This window comes from Spea bombifrons, chromosome 1 (assembly GCF_027358695.1).
Source record: "Spea bombifrons isolate aSpeBom1 chromosome 1, aSpeBom1.2.pri, whole genome shotgun sequence".
Lineage (NCBI taxonomy): Eukaryota > Metazoa > Chordata > Amphibia > Anura > Pelobatidae > Spea > Spea bombifrons.
The window spans coordinates 48,484,745-48,509,460 of NC_071087.1; the positions used below are offsets into that span (position 1 = coordinate 48,484,745).

Below are 24,716 nucleotides of genomic sequence, written 5' to 3' on the forward strand. Positions count from 1 at the left end.
CTTCTTGACCTCTTAACAGTGTCATTTATGAGCTTTGAGTAATTCTGTATTACTGTAATTTGTTTGCAAGGCACGGTATTTAAACTGCATATTTCTCTGACCTAAATGCAGAGAGGTGGGTAAAATGTCAACTGCCTGCCCTAGTGTTTCTGTTGCCCTGGGCAAACAATGTTTCTATTGCCCCCTCCTGAATGCACTTGTTTGCTTAAATAGGAAAAGACCCTCGGGTGGTACCTTCACCCAGGATTTTACCCGATTTGCCTATGTGGTAGGGCCAGACTTTCCACCGTATTAGAGTATTAATGTCTCTAAAGTAGAACATCGTTAAGCAGTCATCTAGAATCTACATGTGTGTAAGCTTTTGACTTTTTTGTAACCAAAATGGTAAAAACTTTATCAGGAGTTGTGTTTAGAAAATATGAAATTAAATATACATCAGTCTATTGATGGTAGCAGCAGTTTGTGTTATAAGTCCATGGTTCCAAAGGACTAAAGAGAAAGAAGCCACCAAACCTCAAAATATTGGTCTTAAATGACATTGTTAAACTATGAATCCCCAAGACTCCAAGTCAAACCATATCTGTTCCTTGTGTGCAAAACCTTGTTATCTATGTTATGGTGGTCAGGTGTTATGGGCTGAGATTTGTGTATGAAGAATGTAGATCCATATTGACTTGTGGTCTAGTGGGCCATATTGACCTCGCTCATGACCTTTTCATACAATTGTGGTTGCCGGAGATACTGTACATAGTGGACATACCTTGATGGTGATTTTTAAATCGTTATCCAGGATTGAACCAAGCCATGGCCTAGTTAATAGCAAGGGCAAGCTTCTCTGCCAATAACATGATTCAATCAGTTCATCAGTTATTTGGGCTGTTAATGTAAAGTAACTTTTTTTTTTTTTTGGTAGATTTACTGTTCCATCAATATAACTAGTTAATCTTTAACAAGTAACTAGCTGTTTACATTAGGCATTTTGTTGTATTTTGACTCTGTTGGTTTACACTATATTTGGTATTTTGACACAACCTCTTGTGCATTTTTCTACATATAATTATAGAGCATGGATTAGATTTAATCTTATTGCTAATGCATTAATGTCCTGCTGAGCCATCTGGTGGTTGTATAAATAAAGGCTGAGATTCCCTGCCCCCTGTCGAGAACACATATCATCAAATTGTTACCTCCATTGTTTAGTTTTGTTTTTCATTGTAGAAAAGCAAGAATCTGAAGAAGAGATCCACGGGAGAGATTTCCGCTCCAGTTTAACTGGTTAAACATATGCCACACACGTGGTCATTAAGTTTCATTGCATGTGTGAATCAACTTATAACTGCATCACAATTTTCAGAACTTGTGTGAAATGCTTGTACTGTTCTTTTAGGAAGGTGCATTAAGTTTTATCTTCTTTAACTTATTTAAAAAAAAAAACAAACAGTAACAACAAAACAGACCTAATAATGTTAGAATTAGGCTAATGATTTTTGAGAATGTGAGGTTTGCATATATATATATATATATATGTATATATATATATATATATATGTGTGTGTGTGTGTGTAGCTTTTTTTTATATTTTTGATCGTAAATGCTGGTGCTTCATAGCGTATTATAATGGGAACTCACTGTGGATGAAATTTTGCATATTTGAGTTCATCTACATATTCAACAAATCCACTGTATAAATTAAAGGGGAAGTCAACTTGAGCATTAAATACAGCGCATTATACAGTAACGCAGGTTAGCTGTCACGGATGCCCGCAGGAGTGGCCACCTAGCAGATCCCGCCATGACGTTAGGTGGGCGTGAAAGGGTTAACAGAAAAACCAACCTGCAGACTCACTTGTCGCTCAGCCCCATAAGAATCATGGAGGCAATAGTAAGCAAGCATGTTTGCCTCCTGTAGCACCCACTATCAGTAGGGTGTATAGTGAGTATACATAGCAGGCACCGACACAGTACCTTTTATGCATATACAACTGTTCTGCATATTTCTTCACATTGGGAAAACTGCTCTCAGCGCGAGTAAAACCAGAAATTAGACTGTGTAACATAATTGTAATGTTTTGAGGGTTGATAAGGAGCACTAACCTGATGAGATAGGAATTAACATAAATATTGTAACCACTCAAACTGAGAAGCAATTCCAGGCAACATGTAAACAGGTTGTGCATGCAAATTGCAGGGCTCAAATTATGTTTGTGAAAGGTCTTCGTATAACAAAGAAGACTCATCTGTTTGCAGTGCAATTATAAAACCGTCATGATGTAAGCGCTTTCCTAATGACAATTTCTTTTTAAGATAAGCAAAAACACATGGAATATGTAAACATCTCATTTATTTTGCGTCTTTGGAGTTTCTGCGTATTATCTTAAATAACGTTTGGCATAAAGGGGTTGTTTTCCTGTACCGTTTTGCTTGTTAATACATTTTCAGACTACAGCACAAAGCTAATTTATTATGCATTGCTTTCATGTGATTAGTCCCCAAGCGTGCCTGTTGGTATCACACACAGATGGAGGGGTTCTTTAGCCAAAACATAAGTTTGAGAGCAAAATGGACCAACAGAAGCCTTCAAGGTGTCTTTATTTTTATTATAAAAATTACATTTTTGTATTCGGGGACATAATGGCCTTTTAAAGCAAGGTTCTGTTTCTCCATTCACATCACTTCATGTATTAAAATTACCAATAGTTTGTGGCTTTGGTTTTCAGTCAGCATAGTACTTTTGGAAACATTTGGCTTGGAAGTAAAAGGCTTTCATACTTAAGGAAGATTGAGACCTGGGGCAAAAGATGGCAAAACTAGCCTATTATTATTTGTAATGGCGCAAGTGAGCAAACATTTGAGATGCTCTCAAGCGCGGACACGCCGTATGGCAGACTGAGCCACTTCATAGTATGTTCTTAGCGAGCATCTCTCATCCATTTTGCATGGTGACCATGGTACTATTACCCTATTTGATCGATTATAAGACGACCCTGATTATAAGATGACCCCCCATAATTTGAATATTTAATTTAGGAAAAAAAAGCCTGAATTTAAGACTACCCTATAGGAAAAATGTTTTACTAGTAAATATTAATTCACATGTAAACTATTTTTTCATATTTAATAAAAACTATGATTAAGAAAAATGCTTTTTTTTTGTTTTTATTTCCTTTTATTTACCACTCTGCCCCCCAGAAATGCCACTCTGCCTTCCTGATATTCCTTTTAACCCCCTATATGCCACTCTGCCTCCCTGATATTCCTTTTATGCCACTCTGCCTCCAGAAAGCCCTTATATCACCCATATGCCACTCTTACCCTCCCCCGACTTACCAGTGCATTCCTAGACTTCTTCCCATTCTTCAGATTCCTTGGTGTGTAGTGGTGGCAGCAGGTGGAGGTCTGTGCGATGCGCGCAGACAACCTCTGCTGCTGCCGGCCCTTCTGCCGAGGCTTCTATGAATGAGCACCACATGGTCATGTCACGCCGGCGCTCTGTCACAGAAGCCCCTGCAGAAGTGCCGGCAGCAGCAGGGGTTGTTTGCGTGCATCGCACAGACCTCCACCGGCTGCCATAGAGGAGGATCAAGGTCCCCTGCAGCGCTGCGGGGATCTGGATCTTAGTCTTGTATTCAGTGTAGTCAGACCTCTATTTGGGGTCTGATTAGAAGCAACCTTGAATATAAGACGCTTATTTTTCAGAGCATTTGCTCTGGGGAAAAAACCTAATCTTATAATCGAGCAAATACGGTATTTATTTTATATAATGCCATCATATTCCGTAGTGCTGTACAATGTGTAAAAGGGACATAACAAGTAGTAAATAACATAATTCAATAATTTTTCCACCACATCGTAGAGGATAAATTACCGGGGTGATAACTACACAAAACAATCAGGAAGTTAGTTTGCTGCTATACATATATGGAGATAAATGCATTTCTTTGAAGTAAATCCATTGTTTATTTTAATCTTTAAACACAATTACATAGCAAGCAAATATGATTTCTTCGCCAGGATTTTAAACATTAAAGAAAAAAAGAAAATAAACCTACCCCAGAAGCCTGATCATTAACTGCTTTAGACTGAGTTCTCATGTATGCCAGCAATCTTTTTTGCAATTAAGGATGTCAGATGACTTTGGCAAAAATCATAGATGATGATAATACCGTACTTGCTCGATTTGCAAATGCTCTGAAAAATACCCCTCGTCTTCTAATCGGACATCAAATAGAGGTCTGACTATGAGACTAAGATCCAGATCCCCTGTAGAGCTGCAGGGGACCTGGATCCTCCTGTCTGGTAACCCCGGCTGCTGCCGGCACTTCCACTGGGCGTCTATCGCAGAGTGCCAGCGAAATTGCAGGCAGCAGTGGAGGTTGTCTACGCGCATACTTTCCCTGGCTGGCAGAGAGGAGAATTGCCCGCAGAGCTGCAGAGAATTATCTTCTTTGCCAGCCAGCGAACGTCCGCTCGATGGACGCAGTCAACCCCCGCTACTGGTGGCACTTCCGCCGGGGCTTCTATGTCAGAGCACCGGCGTCGCATGAACTTCCAGTGATCAGTCATAGAAGTGCCGGCCTCCACCCACTGCCCCCATCAGACACGAGGGAGTCAGAAGCACTGGTAAGTCGGGGGGGGGGGGTTACATGGGGGCATAAGGCTTTTTTGGAGGCAGAGTGCCCCATGATATGCCTTTTAACCTCCTTTATGCCACTCTGCCTCCAGAAATGCTTTTAACCCCCTATATGCCCTCTGCCTCCAGAAATGCCTTATAGCCCCCTATATGCCACTATGCCCCATGATATGCCTTTTAACCCTCCTATATGCCACTCTGCCCCCAGAAATGCCTTATACCCCTATATACCACTCTGCCTCCCTGATATTGCTTTTAACTCCCTGTATGACACTCTGCCTCCCTGGTATTCCTTTTAATCCCTATATGCTACTCTGCTTCCAGAAAGCCCTTTAAAAGACTCCAAAAAAACCTTGTCTTATAATCAAGAAAATAAGGTAATATTTACTAGTAAAACCTTTTTCCTATAGGGTCATCTTATATTCAAGTTTGATTTTGTTTTCCCTAAATGAATATTCAGATTTGGGGGGGGGTCGTCTTATAATCAAGCAACTACGGTAATACGTTTCCTCTAAATCCTATAGGAATCCATGTACATGGTTTTATTTTCCTGGACAAAACTGCCACAAATTGCACTTTCTAGCTCCAAAACCAGACAGCTTGCAACCTTAATTGGAATTGGATATCATTATTTTTAATTAGATCATTTTTAATGTGGACTCTAACGAACCTGTTAATGTCTATGCAGAATCTCTCTTGGGTGTTTACAGTCACTGTTAACAACCTCCTCTACATCTGTGTTCTAAATTAAGTGTGAGTGACTGCTAAAAGTTTCAAAGGCTGTCCTATCTGAGCCAATGTAGCAGACCTGCTATACCATTGCTCCTAAATTTCCAGTCGAATGACAACCAGGAACCACCCTTTTGTATATTGTTTGAATAAACCAGGTAAAATCATTACGAATTACAGACGCTCGGAGGCGATGCATAGAGATTCTATTGATTGTAAGGGGGTAGGGCAGAATGTGTTTGAAAATTCAGAGGAATTTGCTGTGGAGTAGAGTCGGGATGTGCACATAGTAACACGTTCGTGTGCAGCGTGAGTGGGAGAGAGCTGCTACATTAACATCACTGCTGGCTGACTCACTTGAATTGAGAAAATGCAGAGGCTGTGCTGAATATCTCCAGCTAAAAAGCCCACACACAAAAACGTTAAATACGGGAAATGTTATCCTTGAAATAGCAAAGTAGTGGCAGGAATTATGCTGTTGGTAAAGGTTCATAGCTTTTGTTTGTTTTGTTACAGCGCTTTTAAAGCGAGGTGTATCCTAGGTGAAGGGAGAGGCACACAGCCATATTCTGTTCCATTCAGCCACCCCTTGTACAAAAATGTACAGTTGCCAGGGATGTGAGCAAGAGGTGTACCATACTTATATTCCTGTAGTGGGGTAACGCATGGAACTGTGGAATAGACATTGCTGCCAATATGGATGTATAATCCTTTAACACAAGCTTGTGTGTGTATATAATATACACACTATATGGACAAGGCTGTTGGGACACCTGACCATTATACCAACAAGTACTTTTTTGACATTGCATTCTAAATACGAAGACATTAATATGTAGTTGGTCCCCCTTGTTGGCACAATGCAGTCAGACAGGTAACGTTCTGGCATCCTCCAAACCCAGACTCGCCCATCGGAATACCAAACAGAGAAGCATGATTCATCTCTCCGCAGAACAAGTTTCCACTGCTCCAGAATCCAGTGGTGGCGTGCTTTATACTACTCTATTTAACGCTTGGCATTGTACTCGGCGATGTGACACTTGCATCCAGCTGCTCAGCCATGGAAGTTTTTGTGCTGATAATAATGCCGGTAGAAGTTTGGAACCCTTCAGCTATGGAATCCGTAGAACATTGGTGACTAATGAGCCTCAGCACTCAGTGACCCCGATCTGTGACTTTTACGTGGCCTTCCGCATCGTGGCTGAGTTGTTGCCACTTTCCTATAATACCACTAGCAGGGATGAAATTCCCAAACTGACTTTGCAAAGGTGGCATCATATCACAGTACCATGCTTGAATTCACTGAGCGCTACATGTTTGTAATTTGGTTTTCCTGTTGATTGGAGCAGAATATTAATGAACAGACTACACTCAATATCCAGCAAACATTCTCAATGAGGGACATAGGAATTTGGGTCCCAAAGAAGGAAACTAGGAACGTTTTATAAACCGTATATATATATATATATATATATATATATATATATATATATATATATATCCCTACTACATATATTTGAAAATATTAAATTCTGACCCATTCACAGGATTAATAAATTGTTCTTTGGCAGTTAATATTGTAAAGCTAATCCTTCACACCAAGGCATTACATGGTTTCCTCATTGTTTGTGTGTACTTGTCTTGTAGGCAAATATAAATAATTAATTTTGTACCCAGAAGCCATTTAATAGGACCAATGGGGCTATGCAAGAGGACAGCTGTACTCGGGAGCTTTTATCAGTTGAAAAAGCTGATGCAAACACTTTGGTGGTAGTAGCAAAAGCTCACTTGTGTATAGGAAATCAATAAAAATAAATAGCTTTTAATATCTTTTGTGAAAAATGTTGTTTATTTATAACCTCATTTGGACTCTTGTGCTTAGAACAACGTGCTAACCAAGGTATAAACAGAGCTCAGCGGCATGACAAGATGTAAAACTGAACGGAGACTTTCGTGTTACGTGTATTTACTCGGACTTCTGTGTTACCATGGTATCCACAGCCATTTTGTAAACGTGGCCGAAGTCTTTATGATTTTATACTTGTTCAAAAATATAATTTTTGAATGAAAATTCAAAATAAATTCTAAAAGCTTTATGACAAATTATGTAAAGCCTTTGAACTCAGGGTGACAGGAAGACGTTTGGCTCTACCAGATCCTGCCCTGACTCCTGTACCTAACCTCTGCTGTGTTCCTATTAAACCTAGCCACATCTCGCATGTGACTAGCCCAATTACCCTGCCGTACATCAGTAACATCCATGGGACGTTACCAGATATGCATGGGGGGGATCCTGACTAGCTCCAAGTGCCACAAAGGATTATTTTCTTTATCTTTCTTGCAGGAGAAAATAAAGTATTCTCCATTGACATTGGACGTACATCACAAAGGTTGTCTGTCAGAAGTGCCAGTCATTGTGTACTTTTGGTTGAAACAGTTGCCAGAGCTTGCAGCTTTTTAATTATTTTGCAAATGCTGACAGCGGGTATTCCGCAGAGCAACCCACAGCACGAATGATAAATGATTCATGAGTAATGCAGCTACATGCTGATAAAACATAAGATTCAGACACCCCTCACAGCCCTAAGCTCTGGACAATACCTCTGCCCTGCATCGTTTTCTCTGTAAACAGGAGCATGTATAGGGCAGAGAAGGGCTTGCATATTTAAGATGGTCGAAGCCAAGATCAGTGTAGGATTTTGTGTTTAGGACTGTGTGTATATATGTATATTTGTATATGTGTGTATCTATACATATACACACACACTTGTGCAGGTGATGTAGTAGAGACAAGTGATGTTGAAAACAATCTATTAAAAACCTGAGTATTTTGGACTTTAAAGGCTGCTGTTTTCCATGTTGCAGTCACATTTGCCAAAAACTTACCTTCGGGGCTAAAAATAGACCACCTCTAAAAATATATTTCAAACCGGATCTCTTTCGGGAGAAACGCCCTGATAGTGTTTGATTCTATAAACAGTTCTGGCACCCTTTCATCTCCTGGTTGTTCTACCCCATGCCCTTAAGTGTTATTGCATGTTTCTTAAAGTTTGGTGAGTAAGTCTTTGCAGTAATTTATAATATGAAGCTTCTATCAAATGACAGATCCCTCATTTTAATTAAAATAATTGTGTTATGAGATGGAATGGGTAAGACCAAAATCTCTGTTGGCTTTGAGGTTCTTATCTGCATGCGTTTTTCTCGGTTACATTGATAGATGATAGTTGCCTTGGAAATTTCTATTCTTTTTATGTGGTATTTTAATTACTAGAGCAGTTAGCTGATATTTCATTGATCGGTTAGGGTCAAGAAGAGGTGAAATAGCAGTTCCCCTTTGGATTTTGTTGTAACGAGCTAGCAGAAGATGGCTCATTCCTACACACACACAATCACACACACACAATCACACACACACACACACACACACACATCACCATCACTGTCTCCTACGGTTGATGTTTTACAGGTTGTTGTAGTAATCTAGAAACCCAGGTTAAAAAAAGTCAAGTTTAACCTTGCTGTTGATCCAGAAGAAGCCAAAACCCCCACATAGAATTGATTTACATCTGTGCCTCCAAAAAATTGTCCCTAGGCTCCAAAATGTTAATTTGATTTTGCACTTGATGGGTTGACACTACATATAAACTATAGCATAATGAGTAAAAAAAAATACATAAGTGCTTAGAAACAGACCAAAGAACATGAGATTTTTAACATCTATGATGGTACCTCTAAAATTAGGAACAAGCTCTTTCATGTATATATCAGCACTGACCACTAAGTACAAAGTCAATGACAAGTGTTAGTCCAAGATATAAGTCAAACTTTTCCCAGAAAACGGTATATACTTTAGGTTTACAGTGCTTTATATGCCATGTAGGTGAAACTTCATTGGGCCAAATAATAATATATATAAAATACATTTTAATAAAAAGGTTGTGACCTTGTTAGAACAGCTAGCTGCCATTGAAATGTCTGATTAGATAAATGACTAACTAGGGCAGAAATGCTTTTTGACAGAGCAATTAACACTAAGGTCAGCTTCCTAAAGCCGGGTCATAAATTGAAGTGACATGGGTATGTATTATATGGGAGAATTAAGGGGATTAGATGTTTGGATTAAGTGGTGTATGTGTATTGTACCGCTCCTGGCTTTTATCTCCTCAGCTATGAATAATTTTCTGTTTCTATTCAGATAAAGTACTGCAACTTAAGTGGAATAATTCAACTCATTTATGCATTTGAGACAGCTGCATAAGATTTGATAGACTGTGATGTAGCTGGCTTTCAATGTTCAACAGTGTAAAGGATGTTGTGCGACAAACAGCCAAGTGTAGTGGATCGTCTAGAATTGCTCTCAAACTGCTGTCCTCAGGATCCTTCAGGTTCTGTTTAAGGATAACAGGTTTTTTTTTATGTTTTTGTTTTAAGATTGTGAAAGAACAGTTTTCCTTAACTCAAATTCTATTTTATTTTGTTAAATATAAGGTAGGCTTGTATGTACTTACATATTTTGACAGTTGCTTAGAGTAGAAAGCAGGAGAAGACTGCCAACATCTGGTCAATTCCAGGTGACCCAGTAATGAAGCAGCCCAAAGCACATTAGGAGGGTATGTCCAGTGCTTACCGTCAGTTTTTGTCTAAAGAATATTAATGCATAAAACACAGGCATCAGAGAAAGCATCCAGGCAATGAATACGTTCGTTGTTATATACCCCCTAGTGGCTATTGATTTACACAGTGTAAAGATTTAGGTAGTCCAGGGGGCAGTTGCTTCTCTGCTTCTCCTTGCTAGCCTTCCTCTGGTAGAGCATAGGTCCTTGTAGAGGTCCAATGTGCTTCTAAGGTTAGAATAAGCATTTACGAGTTTATTCACTAAAGCAGGAGTTGGCAACATAGTTGCTGGTTCATCTCCCTGACTTCACTTATTTTATAAAGGACTAACCAAAGCTCAATTTACCTTGTATAAGGCATATTTTAATCTGTGAGATGAGCCACTTAAGTTGATGAACTATGCATTGTGCAAGGTATTGTTTGCTCTTTTTGCAAATAAGTTAGCTGGGGATCACCTTTTGCCATGCTTGGTGAATACAGGTACTGTACAGGTGCGCGACTTGCACATCATCATTTGCACTGGATGAAGGAGAGTGTCTTCATGCGATTACGCAACGCGGGCATGATCTAGGTGCCAATTGTGGAAGGACTGTGTGTAATATGAGCATCTTTGTTCAGGGTGGGATGATCAGTGTTTTTCTTTCTTCTTCTTCTTCTTTATTCCTCCAACATCATTCTTAGTGGTACTAAGGGAAGGGAGGGTGGGTGCTGGCTGGTTGCAGGTGATTTGTCACCTTTTTAGCTTTTGTAGTGTCAATTCAAATTATTATTATCTTATATAGCGCCAACAATCTACGCATCGCTTAAAATGCCAGTTAAAGGTGTGGTGGATGCCAGCATGTAATTTCTAATGGGCAATGTATTTATTTGGAAAAAATAAACCAAACTGCTTAACCTGTGCATTATTCCAGTGGAACTTTTTTTAAATTAACTTTTTTTTTTTCTTTTCTCAGCTGTACCATTCCCGCCAAGCCACCGGCTCACAGCGAAAGAGGTGTTCGACAATGATGGCAAACCACGGGTAGACATTTTAAAAGCCCATCTTATGAAAGAGGGAAGGCTTGAGGAAAGTGTTGCTCTTAGGATAATCACAGAGGGAGCTTCGATTCTTCGCCTGGAAAAAAACCTTTTGGATATAGATGCCCCAGTCACAGGTAAGATGAGCTGGCTACTCGTACGCTGCATGCTTCCAAGCCATTGGGAGGAATCATGGAAAACAGCTGGGGTTGGGGAAAGGGACAAATTCATATGCAAAGGAGACACCCTGAAATATAAAGGGACTTCTCAACTATCACATGATTTAAAGTGCATATGATAACTAGAGTGTCCCTTTAACGGCAGTCAGTACCCAGCAGATGCACAATACCGAATGCATCTCTTGCAAGGAGGATGGCTCAGGAGTGCGGAAAGACATTCTGATGAATCCCTTTATGCATTCCATGCAAAAATTTAATATAAAGGTTATAATCTATCATTAAAGTACATATGAGGGCTGGAGTGTCCCTTTAGTGATCTCAGCGGCAAAGGCTATAAGTGCCCGTCCCTCGTTCTGTATGAGGGTCCTGTGTGTGCCTCCTTTAAGTATTCCTGCAGACCCTAGTGCCATACCCTGATGGCATGAAGAAGGTGACAATGTGTTCATTGCAAAATAGACCTTTTATGATTAAAAGCGCAGGGAGTACAAATATCTATGTATATTTATATACATATATATTATATATTATAATCACCATATCCTTAATGTAATTGATGAAAGATTGGACTTTTTGTGATGTATGGCGCTGTAGAAGTTGTATTGCCACCTATGGGAAATGCAGGCCCTCTACCAGTAATAATAGAATTGATGAAGTGGCTTGCTTCCCTGAGATGTAGCTGCCCCTGCACATGTTTTGCATATTCATATAATAAAATCATGTCTACAAATATAACTTTATCTTGTATAATGGTACTTTAGGCAGCTTTGTGTTTTAATTTATACTTGGCCATGTTTTGGCACATAGCTAACTTAAACCTAAACCAATTTCATAGTGTAGAGTTTTCGCAGAGTCCTGAATTGTAATCCTCATATAAGCTTATTATACGTGTGTATAGTCACTCTGCACAATTTTACCAGCTTTGAATATTTGCTCATTATGTAGAAGAAGACTTATCTGACTGCATGCCACATTTCCTGTTCAGTCTATTGTTGGACGCAGGATGCACACAGAATAATACGCTCTCTTGTAATAAATATGGATCGTGAACAACCGCATTATTTGCTTATACGTTTTAGTGAGCTGTTAGCATACCTGAGGACTTTGTAAACGAGCTGACCCTGAGACTCTTTAAATATTAAAAGTAAAAAGGAGGTGCCCACACTAAAATATGCAAACATATGCTATTTATTACAAAAATAAAGCAATACTGTACAGAACAAAATATAAGAAAAAAAAAAAAAAAAAGCACTACCAGTGACAAGAGAGCTGTATTTACTTTTATGGGCTTTTTTGGGAAATTTCTGGGGTGTTGCACCGCGATTTGCTTTTTTATTATATGAATTTGGGTGTGCCTCACCACAACTTCTCTTTTTTTTTTTTTTTTTTATATACTCAAAAGCACAGTTAGGAGTCTTGAGTACTGTCATCATTGTAGAGTATGAGTCGGCTCTAGACTGTGTTATCCTGAGGCTTTGCCCCCTTCACGCTGAAAATTGAGCAAAATGCCTAGCACTCAGGGTTAAATACATTAAAGTCGGTCTTTGTTTTTATTCTGTCTGCATCAAATAAAATGAAAGTTACCTTGTATTCACACGACAACATAGCCTAGCAAGTAAATACTAGTAGGGTTAGGTGTAAAGTGTCTCCGAATAATGGAGTAATCTTTAAACTGTCCATTAGGACACGTTAATCTAATGCCTGACGAAGTACATGGATCTAAAATGGTCAGTGTTTCAGAAGATATTACCTGGATCATGCTAATGAACCTGCAGCGACGATGCTGCCCATTTTTCCTGATGTAAGGGATTGAAACCTCTATTAGTCCGTGGCCTGGTCCCATAGTGAGGATAGCTTTATGTCTATCCCATTGTATTAGTCTCCACCACTGCTGCTAGGAAACTGTTCCATTTAACTACTACCCTTTAGGTAAAGTAGACCACTTGTTCTATCATTTGCTGATCCTTTTAAGTAAACTTTCCTCTTGTGCTTTGTTAAACCTCACAATGTATTTAAATGTTTCTATCACATCCCCCCTCTCTCTTCTTTTCCCAATACATATTAAGATCCCGTAATATTAAGATCCTTCTTTCTTGATACATTTTATTATTCAAACTGTTGATTTTTTTTTTTTAGTAACCATATTCTGTACTCCCTCCAATATGTCAATATACTTGTGGAGATGGGGTCTCCAGAACTGTACACGATAGAGATGTTGTAGGCGAGAGCGGGCGGTCAGACAATGTACCTGCGGGTCCCAGTAATCCCGCACACTCCAGCAAGGCTGCATTTGCGTTGCTCGCACACAGCGTCTTTTCTCTTGTTCCGCCCAGGAAGCCAACAGAGTGACGTGAGTTTACGTCACGTCACATGACTCTGCTCCGTTCCTGCTTCCCCTGGGCGGAACAAGAGAAGAGACGCTGTGTGCGAGCAACGCGAAGGGGAATGTTGCAGGAGTGTGCAGGAAATCTGCAGTTCAGGTAAGGGGGTGGAGGAGTTAGCATGAACGAGTATGCATGATGAGGGAATAAATGAGTATCTGTGAATGAGGGAATCTATGTTTGTGAATGATGTTTGCGGGAGCGGGCGGGATTGGATACACATGTTGCAGGAGCGGGTGGGATTGGACACACATGTTGCAGGACCAGGCAGGATTGGACACATATGTTGCGGGGACGGGAGTGGAGTGAAACACGCATTGCGGGTGGTAATGGTCAGAATTTCAGGGAGAGCGGGATTAAGGGCTCTAGTACACAATACTCTCGATGAGGCCTGACCAGAGATCTGTAAAGTGGCAGAACTACCTCCCTCTTGTAAAGACTGTAAGCAGTCCTTGGTCTTGTCTTAGACTCGGGATGGCTTTATCCCATGCATAGTTAAATTCCCTCATTCTATTGGCCTCAACCTCTTCTGGTTGGAGGCTGTTGCATTTATCTACCTCTCAGTAATGTGAAGATACTTATTTCCCTGTAATGTCAGTTGATGCCCAAGAAATGTTGAATGGTGGGTATACTTTGCTTTTGATTTTAGAACAACTTTTAATACTCATAATATATATATCGGGGGTCAGACCATTTATTCACTATCCGGGCTGTCTTATGGAAATAGTTACCTAATGCACTGGGATGTATTGATCAGGTGACATGTTGCTTTTGTTCTAGAGCTGCGCAAATCCTTTAAAGTTAGTTTTATGTAGTAACGGTAATGGACTTTTTTTTATTTTTTTTAACCTAGCTTCCTGCAGTGGGTAACTCTCTCCTCCTGAATCAGGAAGATGGCGTTTCCTGCTTCTTCCCATTAGGGAAGTCAGGTTGGTGAGATCCACTTCCTGCTCAGCAGGTCCCCAACCAGGCCCAGCCACATCCAGGGCACCTCAACACGTTCACACGAGTATAGAAAAAGGGGGAAGATATAATGAAATATATTAGTGTTGTTCTACTGGGACCAGACTACCGAGAACTAGATGCATCGTACCCAACAATAATTGAAAATATGAACTAGATGGCACTTTTAATGTATAATACAGATGCAGTCGCTCTGAATTACCTATGTCCCCTTTGGTTATTACTGGGAATTTAGCACAGTTATACTTGTGCATCAAGAGCTTAGATGCAAGGTAGTAGTGTGAGTGATATTAATTAATGGACCCACGCATGTGCATGAATGGGATTGGTCTTTCCCTTATGTATTTAGTATGTAGTAATGTGCTGTAACAAAGTACACGTAATATTCCCTCTGGGTTATGGCAGCATAAGCTTACCTGTAACTAGACATTTTCGCTCCGGTTGTAGTTTCACCCTGAAAGCTTTGGTGGCATTTTTAAATTCTGACGGCCATTGCTGCCCATCCCGAGTTTCTCTGTAAATTTCCGGTGGTGGGGGAAAAATAAAAAAATGCAAACTCCGGGTGGCTTGAGTAGCCATTGCTTTAGGCATTTGGTAACAGAGTGGGCAAAAAGATAACTTGATTACAGTAATACTGTTGTCAAAAACAAAATTTCATGCAAATATGTATCCTTCGAATTCAGAAACTGAAAATGGCCGTATATTGCAGAGATGGTTAAAGTGGCCCTTGGAGACTACATTGCATTAAGCTGTCCAGGCATCATCTGCATAAGTACAGAGCTTAAAAAGCCTTGCAGTGTGTGTGTATATAAATGTATATGTGTGTGTGTGTATATTAGGGCTGCAACTAACGATTATTTTAATAATCGATTAGTTGGCCGATTATTTTTTCGATTAATCGATTAATCGGATACAAAAAATGAATGTAAATTTTTCATTTATTTAAAATAATTTACTAAACAAATGATGTTAAATACAAACAGCAGAATAAAAAAACTTTGATAATACATTTCTTGTCTTTATTTCCCAACCAGCCCCCCAATATATGCACATTTGAGCCCAGGCTTGCTACGCTGCCTCCCAGACATGCCATGCTGCCCCCCCACATATGCCACGCTGCCTACCACAGCACTCCACGCTGCCTCCCACATCTGCCACTCCACGCTGCCTCCCACATCTGCCACTCCACGCTGCCTCCCACATCTGCCACTCCACGCTGCCTCCCACATATGCCACTCCACGCTGCCTCCCACATATGCCGCTCCACACTGCCTCCCACATCTGCCACTCCACGCTGCCTCCCACATCTGCCACTCCACGCTGCCTCCCACATATGCCACTCCACGCTGCCTCCCACATATGCCACTCCACGCTGCCTCCCACATCTGCCACTCCACGCTGCCTCCCACATCTGCCACTCCACGCTGCCTCCCACATATGCCACTCCACGCTGCCTCCCACATATGCCGCTCCACACTGCCTCCCACATCTGCCACTCCACTCTACCCCCCACATGCCACTGTGCCTGATATGCCTTATACCCCCTGAAACACCACTCCATCCTCCCCAGACATGCCACCCTGCCCTCCCCACATATGCCACGCCATGCTGCCTCCCACATCTGCCACTCCACAATGCCTCCCACATATGCCACGCTGCCTCCCACATCTGCCACTCCACGCTGCCTCCCACATCTGCCACTCCACGCTGCCTCCCACATCTGCCACTGTGCCTGATACGCCTTATATCCCCTGATACCCCACTCCATCCTCCCCAGACATGCCACCCTGCCTCCCAGACATGCCACTTCTCTACCCCCAGATATGCCTTATACACCACTCCGTCCTCCCCAGACATGCCACACTGCCCTCCCCACATATGCCTTATATACTGTATATGCCTTATACCCCCAGATATGTCACTTCACTGCCCCCAGGATTTAGATTCCCCTAAATTAACCCTAAACTCCCCATTAACCATAACTGCCCCTAAATTAACCCTTAACACCCCCTTAACCACAGCATCCCCTAAATTAACCCTAAAGACCCCATCAACCACAGCATCCCCTAAATTAACCCTAAACACACCATTAACCACAACTGCCTCAAATTAACCCCAAACACCCCATTAACCACAGCTGCTCCTAAATTAACCCTAAACACCCTATTAACATAACTGTCCCTAAATTAACCCTAAACACCCAATTAACCATAACTGCCCCTAAATTAACCCTAAACACCCCACTAACCATAACTGCCCCTAAATTAACCCCCACCTCCCCTAACTTTCAGTAGCCCAAATATATATATATATATTACATATATATATACATATATATATATATATATATATATATACTCACAGTTAGATGAGTGTCACAGCCATGTGGTTCTGGCCTGGAGAAGGAAGGGGCGGGGCCAGTTGTCACAGTGATTACAGGGAGGGGGAGTAAGTAGGAGCTGCTGCTGTGAGACGGTGAGTCAGACTAAACGGATTATATAATGAGGGGGATTTTTCAGAGCGTTTGCTCTGAAAAAACCCTCATTTTATAATCGATAATAATCGATTCAACTAATCGATAATGAAATTCGTTGCCAACGAATTTCATTATCGATTATTATCGATTTTATCGATTAGTTGTTGCAGCCCTAGTGTATATATATATGTGTGTGTGTGTGTATGTATATATGTATATATATATACACACACACACTGCAAGGATATATATATATATATGCACACAGCTAACAGATACGTGGCTCATAGAATTAGATGTGAAACTTTAAAACATATTTAAAACATTTATTATAATATGTTGTGGTACTTTGCGGGAATCTAATGGTTATTGGGTCATCTCTGTCCTGTAAGGTACGCGTCTGTTAGAAGCATTCACTTTGGATGCAAAAGGTTCTACCCGGTTTCTGTACAACCCTGTTTACTGATCAGGGAAGCAAAAATGGATGTGACTGCCTCTTTAAATACCTACAACCTTCCAAAAAATGTTACATTTCCTGTCTTTGCTGATTGTACTTTATGACTTTAGGCGTGTTTGGAAGATGTTACAGTAATTCATACAGTGACCTAGTTTACATGAGATTTGAAATGTAAGAGGCTAGATCTATCAGCGCTTTATGGCAAGATTGCTCCAGTTTACCCTAAGTCTTGGCAAATAAACATGCAGTTGTGTTTGCCTGTAAATGTGGTAATTTGCCTTAGGATGTATAAATGTCATTTATATTTTAGCAAGTTTGCTACCCCCCCCCATGCCACAGAGTTGGAGAGTTGTGGCTTCACCTCACTGAATGTCTTTTTTTAAGGGCCCACTGCATAGTGGATAGAATTCTAATTTAAATATGCTTGACACGGGTAGACAATGGTAGACCACGCACAGTGAGACTGCAGAGTGCTGAACCACATAACGCGTAAAAGTTACCTGTCCTGTGGATAGTTCCAAACGGCCTCTGGAAGCAACATCATCACAAGCACAGTATGCATCGGGAGATTCATAAAATGAGTTTCCGTGGCTGAGCAGCTGCACACAAGCTGAAGATCATTATGCCTAATGCCAAGCGTTGGCTGGTGTCTAAATCACACTGCCGTTAGAGCAGTAGAAAGATTCTCTGCTGTAACAAATCTACTGTAAAGTTTGGCGGAGGAGGGATAGTGATCTGGGTGGTTTTCCAGGATTTGGAGGTTGTTATAGCCATATTAATGTCCATGGTTTTGGAATGACATGTCCAACAAGGCCATAAAGTTGTGATGGTCAGTTGTCCATATACTTTGTGTCAAAGTATATTCTTGAAGCCCTTTACAATCTAAGGTGAGGTCAGTGTGATAAAACTGCAGCTAATTCCTCACAAATTGATACTTATACAATCCACTGACTGAAGTATGAAATACATGGATTGGACATCTAATAAAATCTTTGAAGGAAGAACTTTAAATGATCTGCCTATATAACTAGAATACCAGGCATATTCTTGCCAAGATGGCAGTTCCAGGGGGTGGCAGCCCCTCTGCTGCACGACTGGGCACCACTATTGGGTGATAAGCCTCATCGGCACACTACCCTTGGGCCAGTTGGGGAGACAAGTGAGCGCCCCAGCTGCCTACTAAATCTTATCTCAGTGGACACCATCTGCCACGCTAAGTACCACTATATGTTGCCGTATGCCGGCACAATGCATGCGAGTTGTGGAGAAATGTCACTGTGAAAAAGTGTTTGACCCTTAACGATTTTTTTTAATGTTGCTTATTTGTCACATTTAATATTAGACAACTTGAGTAAACACAAAATGCAGGTTTTAAATTATCATTTCATTTGACGGTAAAGAGTGAATCACCCATGTAAAAAAGTAATTTTAATTTGGCAATGAGTATGTGACATTGCTGCGGGGACATTTTTGGCGCACTCTTGGCAGAGTGGTTTTAATGCAGCCACATTGGGGTTTTTGCGACCATTATCTGCCTTTTTAAGGGAATGCCAAAGCATTTGGATCCAAGTCACTCCAAAACCTTCATTTTGTTTCTTTTGAGCCATTTAGATGTGGACTTGCATGTGTGCTTCCATCTGACTTTGTCTTTCAGGATTTTCTAGTAGAGAGCAGAATTCATGTTCCATTTAAGGTTAGCAGTGTTTTTTTTTGTCTTTAAACTCTCCCATGGATGCCATTTTTGCACAGTATCTATTGCGGAGCTGTGACCTTAACCGAGGCCTACAGTTGTTCTAATAAGTTGGGGTGAGCATTCAAATCAATCAAGGAGAAAACAAGGTAATATCAATGAAAATACTTAAAAAAATATATATATAATAAAATAAAAAAAATGCCACACAAATAAGGACATGTGTTGCTGTTTTGCTGTAGAAGCTTCTTCAGAGGTCACTAGCAAGTACAATTGTTAACCCTGTGGACTGGTATTGTGCAAAGTATGATGTGTACAAATGTCCGGTGCATGATGGGGAAGCTGCTTTCTTTTGCCGCCCAGGGTGTGTATTGTAAGGAATTGGGGATTTGTTAAGTGAAGATATGTGTATTGTGTAATTGTTGTTCAGATACAATAGGACTGGCAGTAATCATGCCTGGGTGTGTCCTGTGAAATTGAACCCAATTATCAATTCGATTTGGTTAATTGGTTGATTTAGTAACTAAGGGGGCAATTACCCAGTTGGCCCAAGATACGTCTCTGGACCAAGTTATTTTAGATTGTAAGCTTGTTTGAGCAGGGCCATCCTCACCTCTTGTTCATGTAAGTCACATTGTTATGTTACATACTACATGTTATGTCCTGTCTACCCATTTTACAGCACTATGGAATTTGGCGCTATATAAAACAAAAAATAATAATGTATATATTACCTCCTCGATTAATTAAAAGCTGGATGTCTGACTTTCCATGATACAAGGTCTCCTTAGCTCACTGCAAAATTCTGTCTGTATAAAACAAATATACAATGTGCAACATCTATTTGCCCTTAATTCCTTAATACTTGGCTACTAATTATTATAAGTGAGGAACTGAAACCAAAAAACTCCACCCAGAAAACAACGTGGTATGAGGTTGGAGAAAGGCTTTCATCATACCTCAACATTCTTCCTCAAGATAAGGAGCTTGTTATGCTTGAGCTACAGTTCATATGATACCTGCACGTTCAGATCTGCGTTTCTGTTACTCAGTGGGAACAAACACTAATAGCGTTAAATAGTGTAAAAGGCAACTGACAGAGTCAAGAATTAAGCCATATATGACAGTAAGAGTTTAGGACCTGGCATCCCCCCCCCATCCCTTAGCTTGCTGTGGTGGGAGCTCGAGGCCTCTGTCCCATTGCTACGTCGCGGTGCGCACTGCTTCTTTGCTGACCCAGGGGAGGATCCAGAGCCTGACCTTGGAAGGGGTCACACTAACACACACATCCAGATACTCGCACTAGCACACATAGACACTTAACACTAACACGCTTGCACACATAGACAGACACCTACCCAAACATACCTACATAACTAACACATACTAACATATCAAATTATTTCACATGCTAGCATATCCAGGCTCTCACACTAACCTGCCAAAATTGATGGTTTGTTAATGGACTGGGGTGATCCTGTTGGTCTCCACCTTCTTGGCTTTAAACTCTCATTAACAGTTTACATCAGTAGCAGGCTAAAGAAATGGGAATTATAGTTGAGCAATTGGAAGCCATAGGCATAGTACTTAGGATGTCAAACATAACTAGGATATGTTTTCCCCCAATTGACTTTCAAATGCTTTGGGAATATGGGATTATAAGGATTAGTTTATAGAGCGGGACAGAATAGTGCTACGGAACAGATTGCGTTTATTGATTTGCAGATGACAGAATTAGGTGTAAAACTTTAGAACATCTTTGAACCAAACCAAATACCTACTCATCATTTCCTTTGTGTTTATAACAGTAGCTGGCTTGGTTTGAAAAGATGATGTGATCCTGCTTCCTTTCTTTTGTGCTCTAAAGCTTCTTTGACCACAGAAGCTCCATGAAAGCACTTAGCTGCTGTTCATTTGCATGGATATGTTTTGGAATTGTGCTGGCAGCCAGTGGCCTGGATATTGTACAATTAACTGCTCTACCTTAAATGACCTTACTATTAGCTGTGAATGCATTCATCTCTAAATTAGATTATTTTTAAAAATGCCTGGAAGCTTAAATAGTTTTGATTTGTTGCAGTTGCATGTTGCGCTAGAAAGTATATTTTTGTATTCTTTTTTTTTTTTTTTTTTTTTTTAACTTGAAATGTAAAAAAAAGGGGTTTTATGATTTTCTTAGTATGGCATAAAAGGCTAGTAAAGGAATTCATTGTGATGAATGGGATTTATTAGTGGTGGTCATTAGGGACAGTCCACTTATTATTAGAGGAAAGGCCCAAGCCTTTTTTTTTTTTTTTTTTTTTTTTTTTTTTTTTACCGTTAGAAAAAAAAAATATATTCAAGTTGCTGTTCCACCTCCTCAGCTGAGTTAACAATTGTGTAACTTAATTCAACATTGGAAATCATATATATACAGTATACACAGATTGTCGTTTCTGGATGTTGCTTTTGATTAATTCTATAGCAGACGCAGGCCACCGTCTGCTCTGTACCTTATCTTCTTGGTAAACTATAGCTCTCGTTTTAAACCACCTAGAGTCCCACCAGAAGTCAGCTTTAAAAAAAAAAAGTTCTTTTTTTTTCACCTTTCTAAAATGTAGCAACCGGCAATCTCATTAATCTTTTTAGTATGCTAAATTATAGAAATCCATGTATAATCTAGCAGTATTTGCCCTTTAAATTCTGTGGGCTGACCTTTTGAAGCCAGAATTAGCCAACTGATAGTCCATGTGCTGCTGATGTACTCAAACCATCATGATACCCAAAATGCCATTGATGCATATTGGAAAAGCCATGGCGAATATGATATGATTAATAAAACATACATGTTTTTTTTTAATTTTCTGCTTCTGAAAATAATTCAAAATGCAAACAACTAGATTGTAGTACATACCAGATTGTACCTCTGTTTTACCATATACATGTCTTAGAAGGGACGCAGTATCCCTTAACAGGTACAGACATACTGTAGAATTCTTGGGCCTGGTAGTTCCTGTTGGCCTATCCTGCAGCAGTATGACATCATCGTAGGTTGTTGTTGTTGTGACCAACTTATCTCTTGCTGAGAAAACCTTGTGTATGGCACAATTTGATTTTCCAGATTAAACAAAGGGTTTGCAAAGGTCTGTTAGGCACGTCTTTTCATATTCATGTTGCTACTGTGTGCCACTTTAGTCTGTCTTTGGGACTCGGATGTCATGTGTTCTACTAGCAATGTGTTCATATTTGCAGGCAATGGTTAACATTGACTGCTTGGGGAAATCTGAATGGGCCCATGTACCGGCCTATTGAGCTGTAGAATCAATTGAGGTATTGCTTATAGAGCATAGGGCCTTGGGCCATGCCCCCATACCCTGCTTAGTTTGCCAGCAATGTTGGGATTTTTGTTGCTTTTTGGACACCTAGAGATTAGGAGCACATTATACACAAGAACAAAAAAAACCATGTCCTATGTGTAAAATGTAGTGTGCATATCATAATGTACAGTGCATATACTGTCACGTTCTCTTTCTGTTGTCAGGGTGTGCCAATGCCAAACTAAAAGTGAGTGATGGGTCAAAAGAACTCTAACGTGCTAGTTTGTCTAGTCTCATAAACTGTTATCTTGGAAGGCAGTGTTTTTGTTACCAACACGCAGAAGACATGAGTCATCTGAAATATATTTAAAGGATAGTTGTATACTGATATTGAAGCGTGTCAATGTGCTGTGTTGCACGCCAATTTGCTTGGCAAAGCCCTGATGTTCTTTGCAGCGTGGCGCAATCTACGCCATTTCAAAGTTTTAACAGCCACGGTGCGTTTAATCACCGTCTGGTAAATTAAAGAGTGGCTTTTCCGCAGAAATGTCTTTGATCTGCGTTCTAAATGGATGAAGTGTTTCATGGCGTGTATACAGAAAACGCCATCTGCAGTGCAGCTCTGTGTAATTTCCAGAGACTAACATTAGTCGAACCTGCACGTTGAAGGAGTTCATGAACATTATGATAGCCTCTTGAACTTAAAATATAAAAGAAACAAAATCAAGCTGGACACTGAGATCGGAATTCCCCCCCCCCCCCCGAATGCAGATTTATTTTTTATTGCTGGAGGTAAGTAAACCTCAAACAATAGTGCTTTTCACTTCAAATTGGGGTTTATTTATTAAAGAGGGAATTGCAGTGACCGTCGTCACCCTGAATTTATTATCCATCCTTTGCAACTTTCCTCTCCAAGAAGTGCTGATCCAGTCATGCATAATGCATAGTTTAAACTCACAGGGATTGGGCCTTTACAGTACACAGTGATGTATGTGAATACAACCTGCAACTCTCCCATGAATTCCTTCTTTAGTGAATAAATCCTATTGACTCCCATAAGAGTTTAACTTAAAAACTTGAGTTGAGCTCACTTGTCACTGTGGATGAAAAGATACGTAGTTAGGATATCCCTTTTTGAACATCAGACTTAAGTGGTTTGAATCACATAAGCTATAGCGGAGTACAACTGTTATAGTAAAAATAATCCAATAAAGCCACAATTATGAGTGGATTTAGATAGATTGAATGGTTCTTATCTGTTATCAAATTCTATGTTACTACAACATTCAGAATCATAAACTAAGCGTGTAAGAGTTTTAGTCTCTTATAAAACTGTCTCCAGTGGTTTACCTTTAGTGTTAGAAGAAAGCAGCAATAATGCTTGAAAATGCTTATCATGATGCATAGCCGATGTATCAGCCATCATTGCCTTGGCTAACTATGACAATGTGACATAGCGCATCTGAATCTTTGTTTCTTAATAGTTACGGAGCAACTGTTAGATACAGCCATGATAAAACTTTCTAATGCCCCCCCCCCATTCTGAATACTCATAATGCAGTTTATCAGTGACTTTCCTGTCCTCTGCAGGAAAATCTATTCAATGGCTCATTCTGTATATTACGATTCCCTGTATGTTGCCACATAACATGGGGGGAAACTAGTTTAGTCCATATTGTGTAATAAAAGCAAACATCTAACATGATTTATCAGTCTGGGCAGGAAGTTGGGTGGCTGAGCACAACCCTGGCTACTTTACGTTTCCTGTTTAAGGGAGTATATGTAGCCATATATTTTACAGCTGGGGGGAAAGAGGTGTCTGCAAAACCCGTTATTACAGTAGAAGAGAAAGGAGGATCCTAAAAATGTTCATTAACTTGAATAATTTTGTATACAAAATCGACTCCCTATGCTTGGCAAATGATGCAATTTTTGTGTCAAGGTCAGAAATATTGGCACCATTTGAATTCAAGGTTATTGTGTTTTTAACTAAACAAAAAGGTGAGCGCAGAACATAAAAGGCATACACATTCAGATTCCTGGGTTGCCGTTAAAATAGTAACGACCAATAAATAGACAGAATTCAACGCATACTCGGCTAATACCATTCAAGAAACACTAAGGCATAGGTATTCCGGCACATTACATGGGCATATATTGCTTAGTCCACCGCTACATCAAAGGACCCCACGTTTGGTGGGTCCTGTCTAATTTTTCATGGCTATATTGCTTACCAAGAGCTGAATCAGTGGGACTGCACTGCATTTTAATCCAAAATCTTTGGACA

General features: G+C 40.2%; 1 protein-coding gene across 4 annotated transcripts in view; it reads left to right on the plus strand.

Moving 5' to 3' along the window:
* PPP3CA (protein phosphatase 3 catalytic subunit alpha) overlaps window positions 1-24,716 on the plus strand; it is a 100,093-nt gene that overhangs the window by 35,094 nt on the left and 40,283 nt on the right. For all 4 annotated transcript variants that reach the window (XM_053461546.1, XM_053461544.1, XM_053461547.1 and 1 more), the window contains exon 2: window positions 10,927-11,127. In XM_053461546.1, the coding sequence (XP_053317521.1) occupies window positions 10,927-11,127 (201 nt within the window). The remainder of the gene's footprint in view (window positions 1-10,926; window positions 11,128-24,716) is intronic.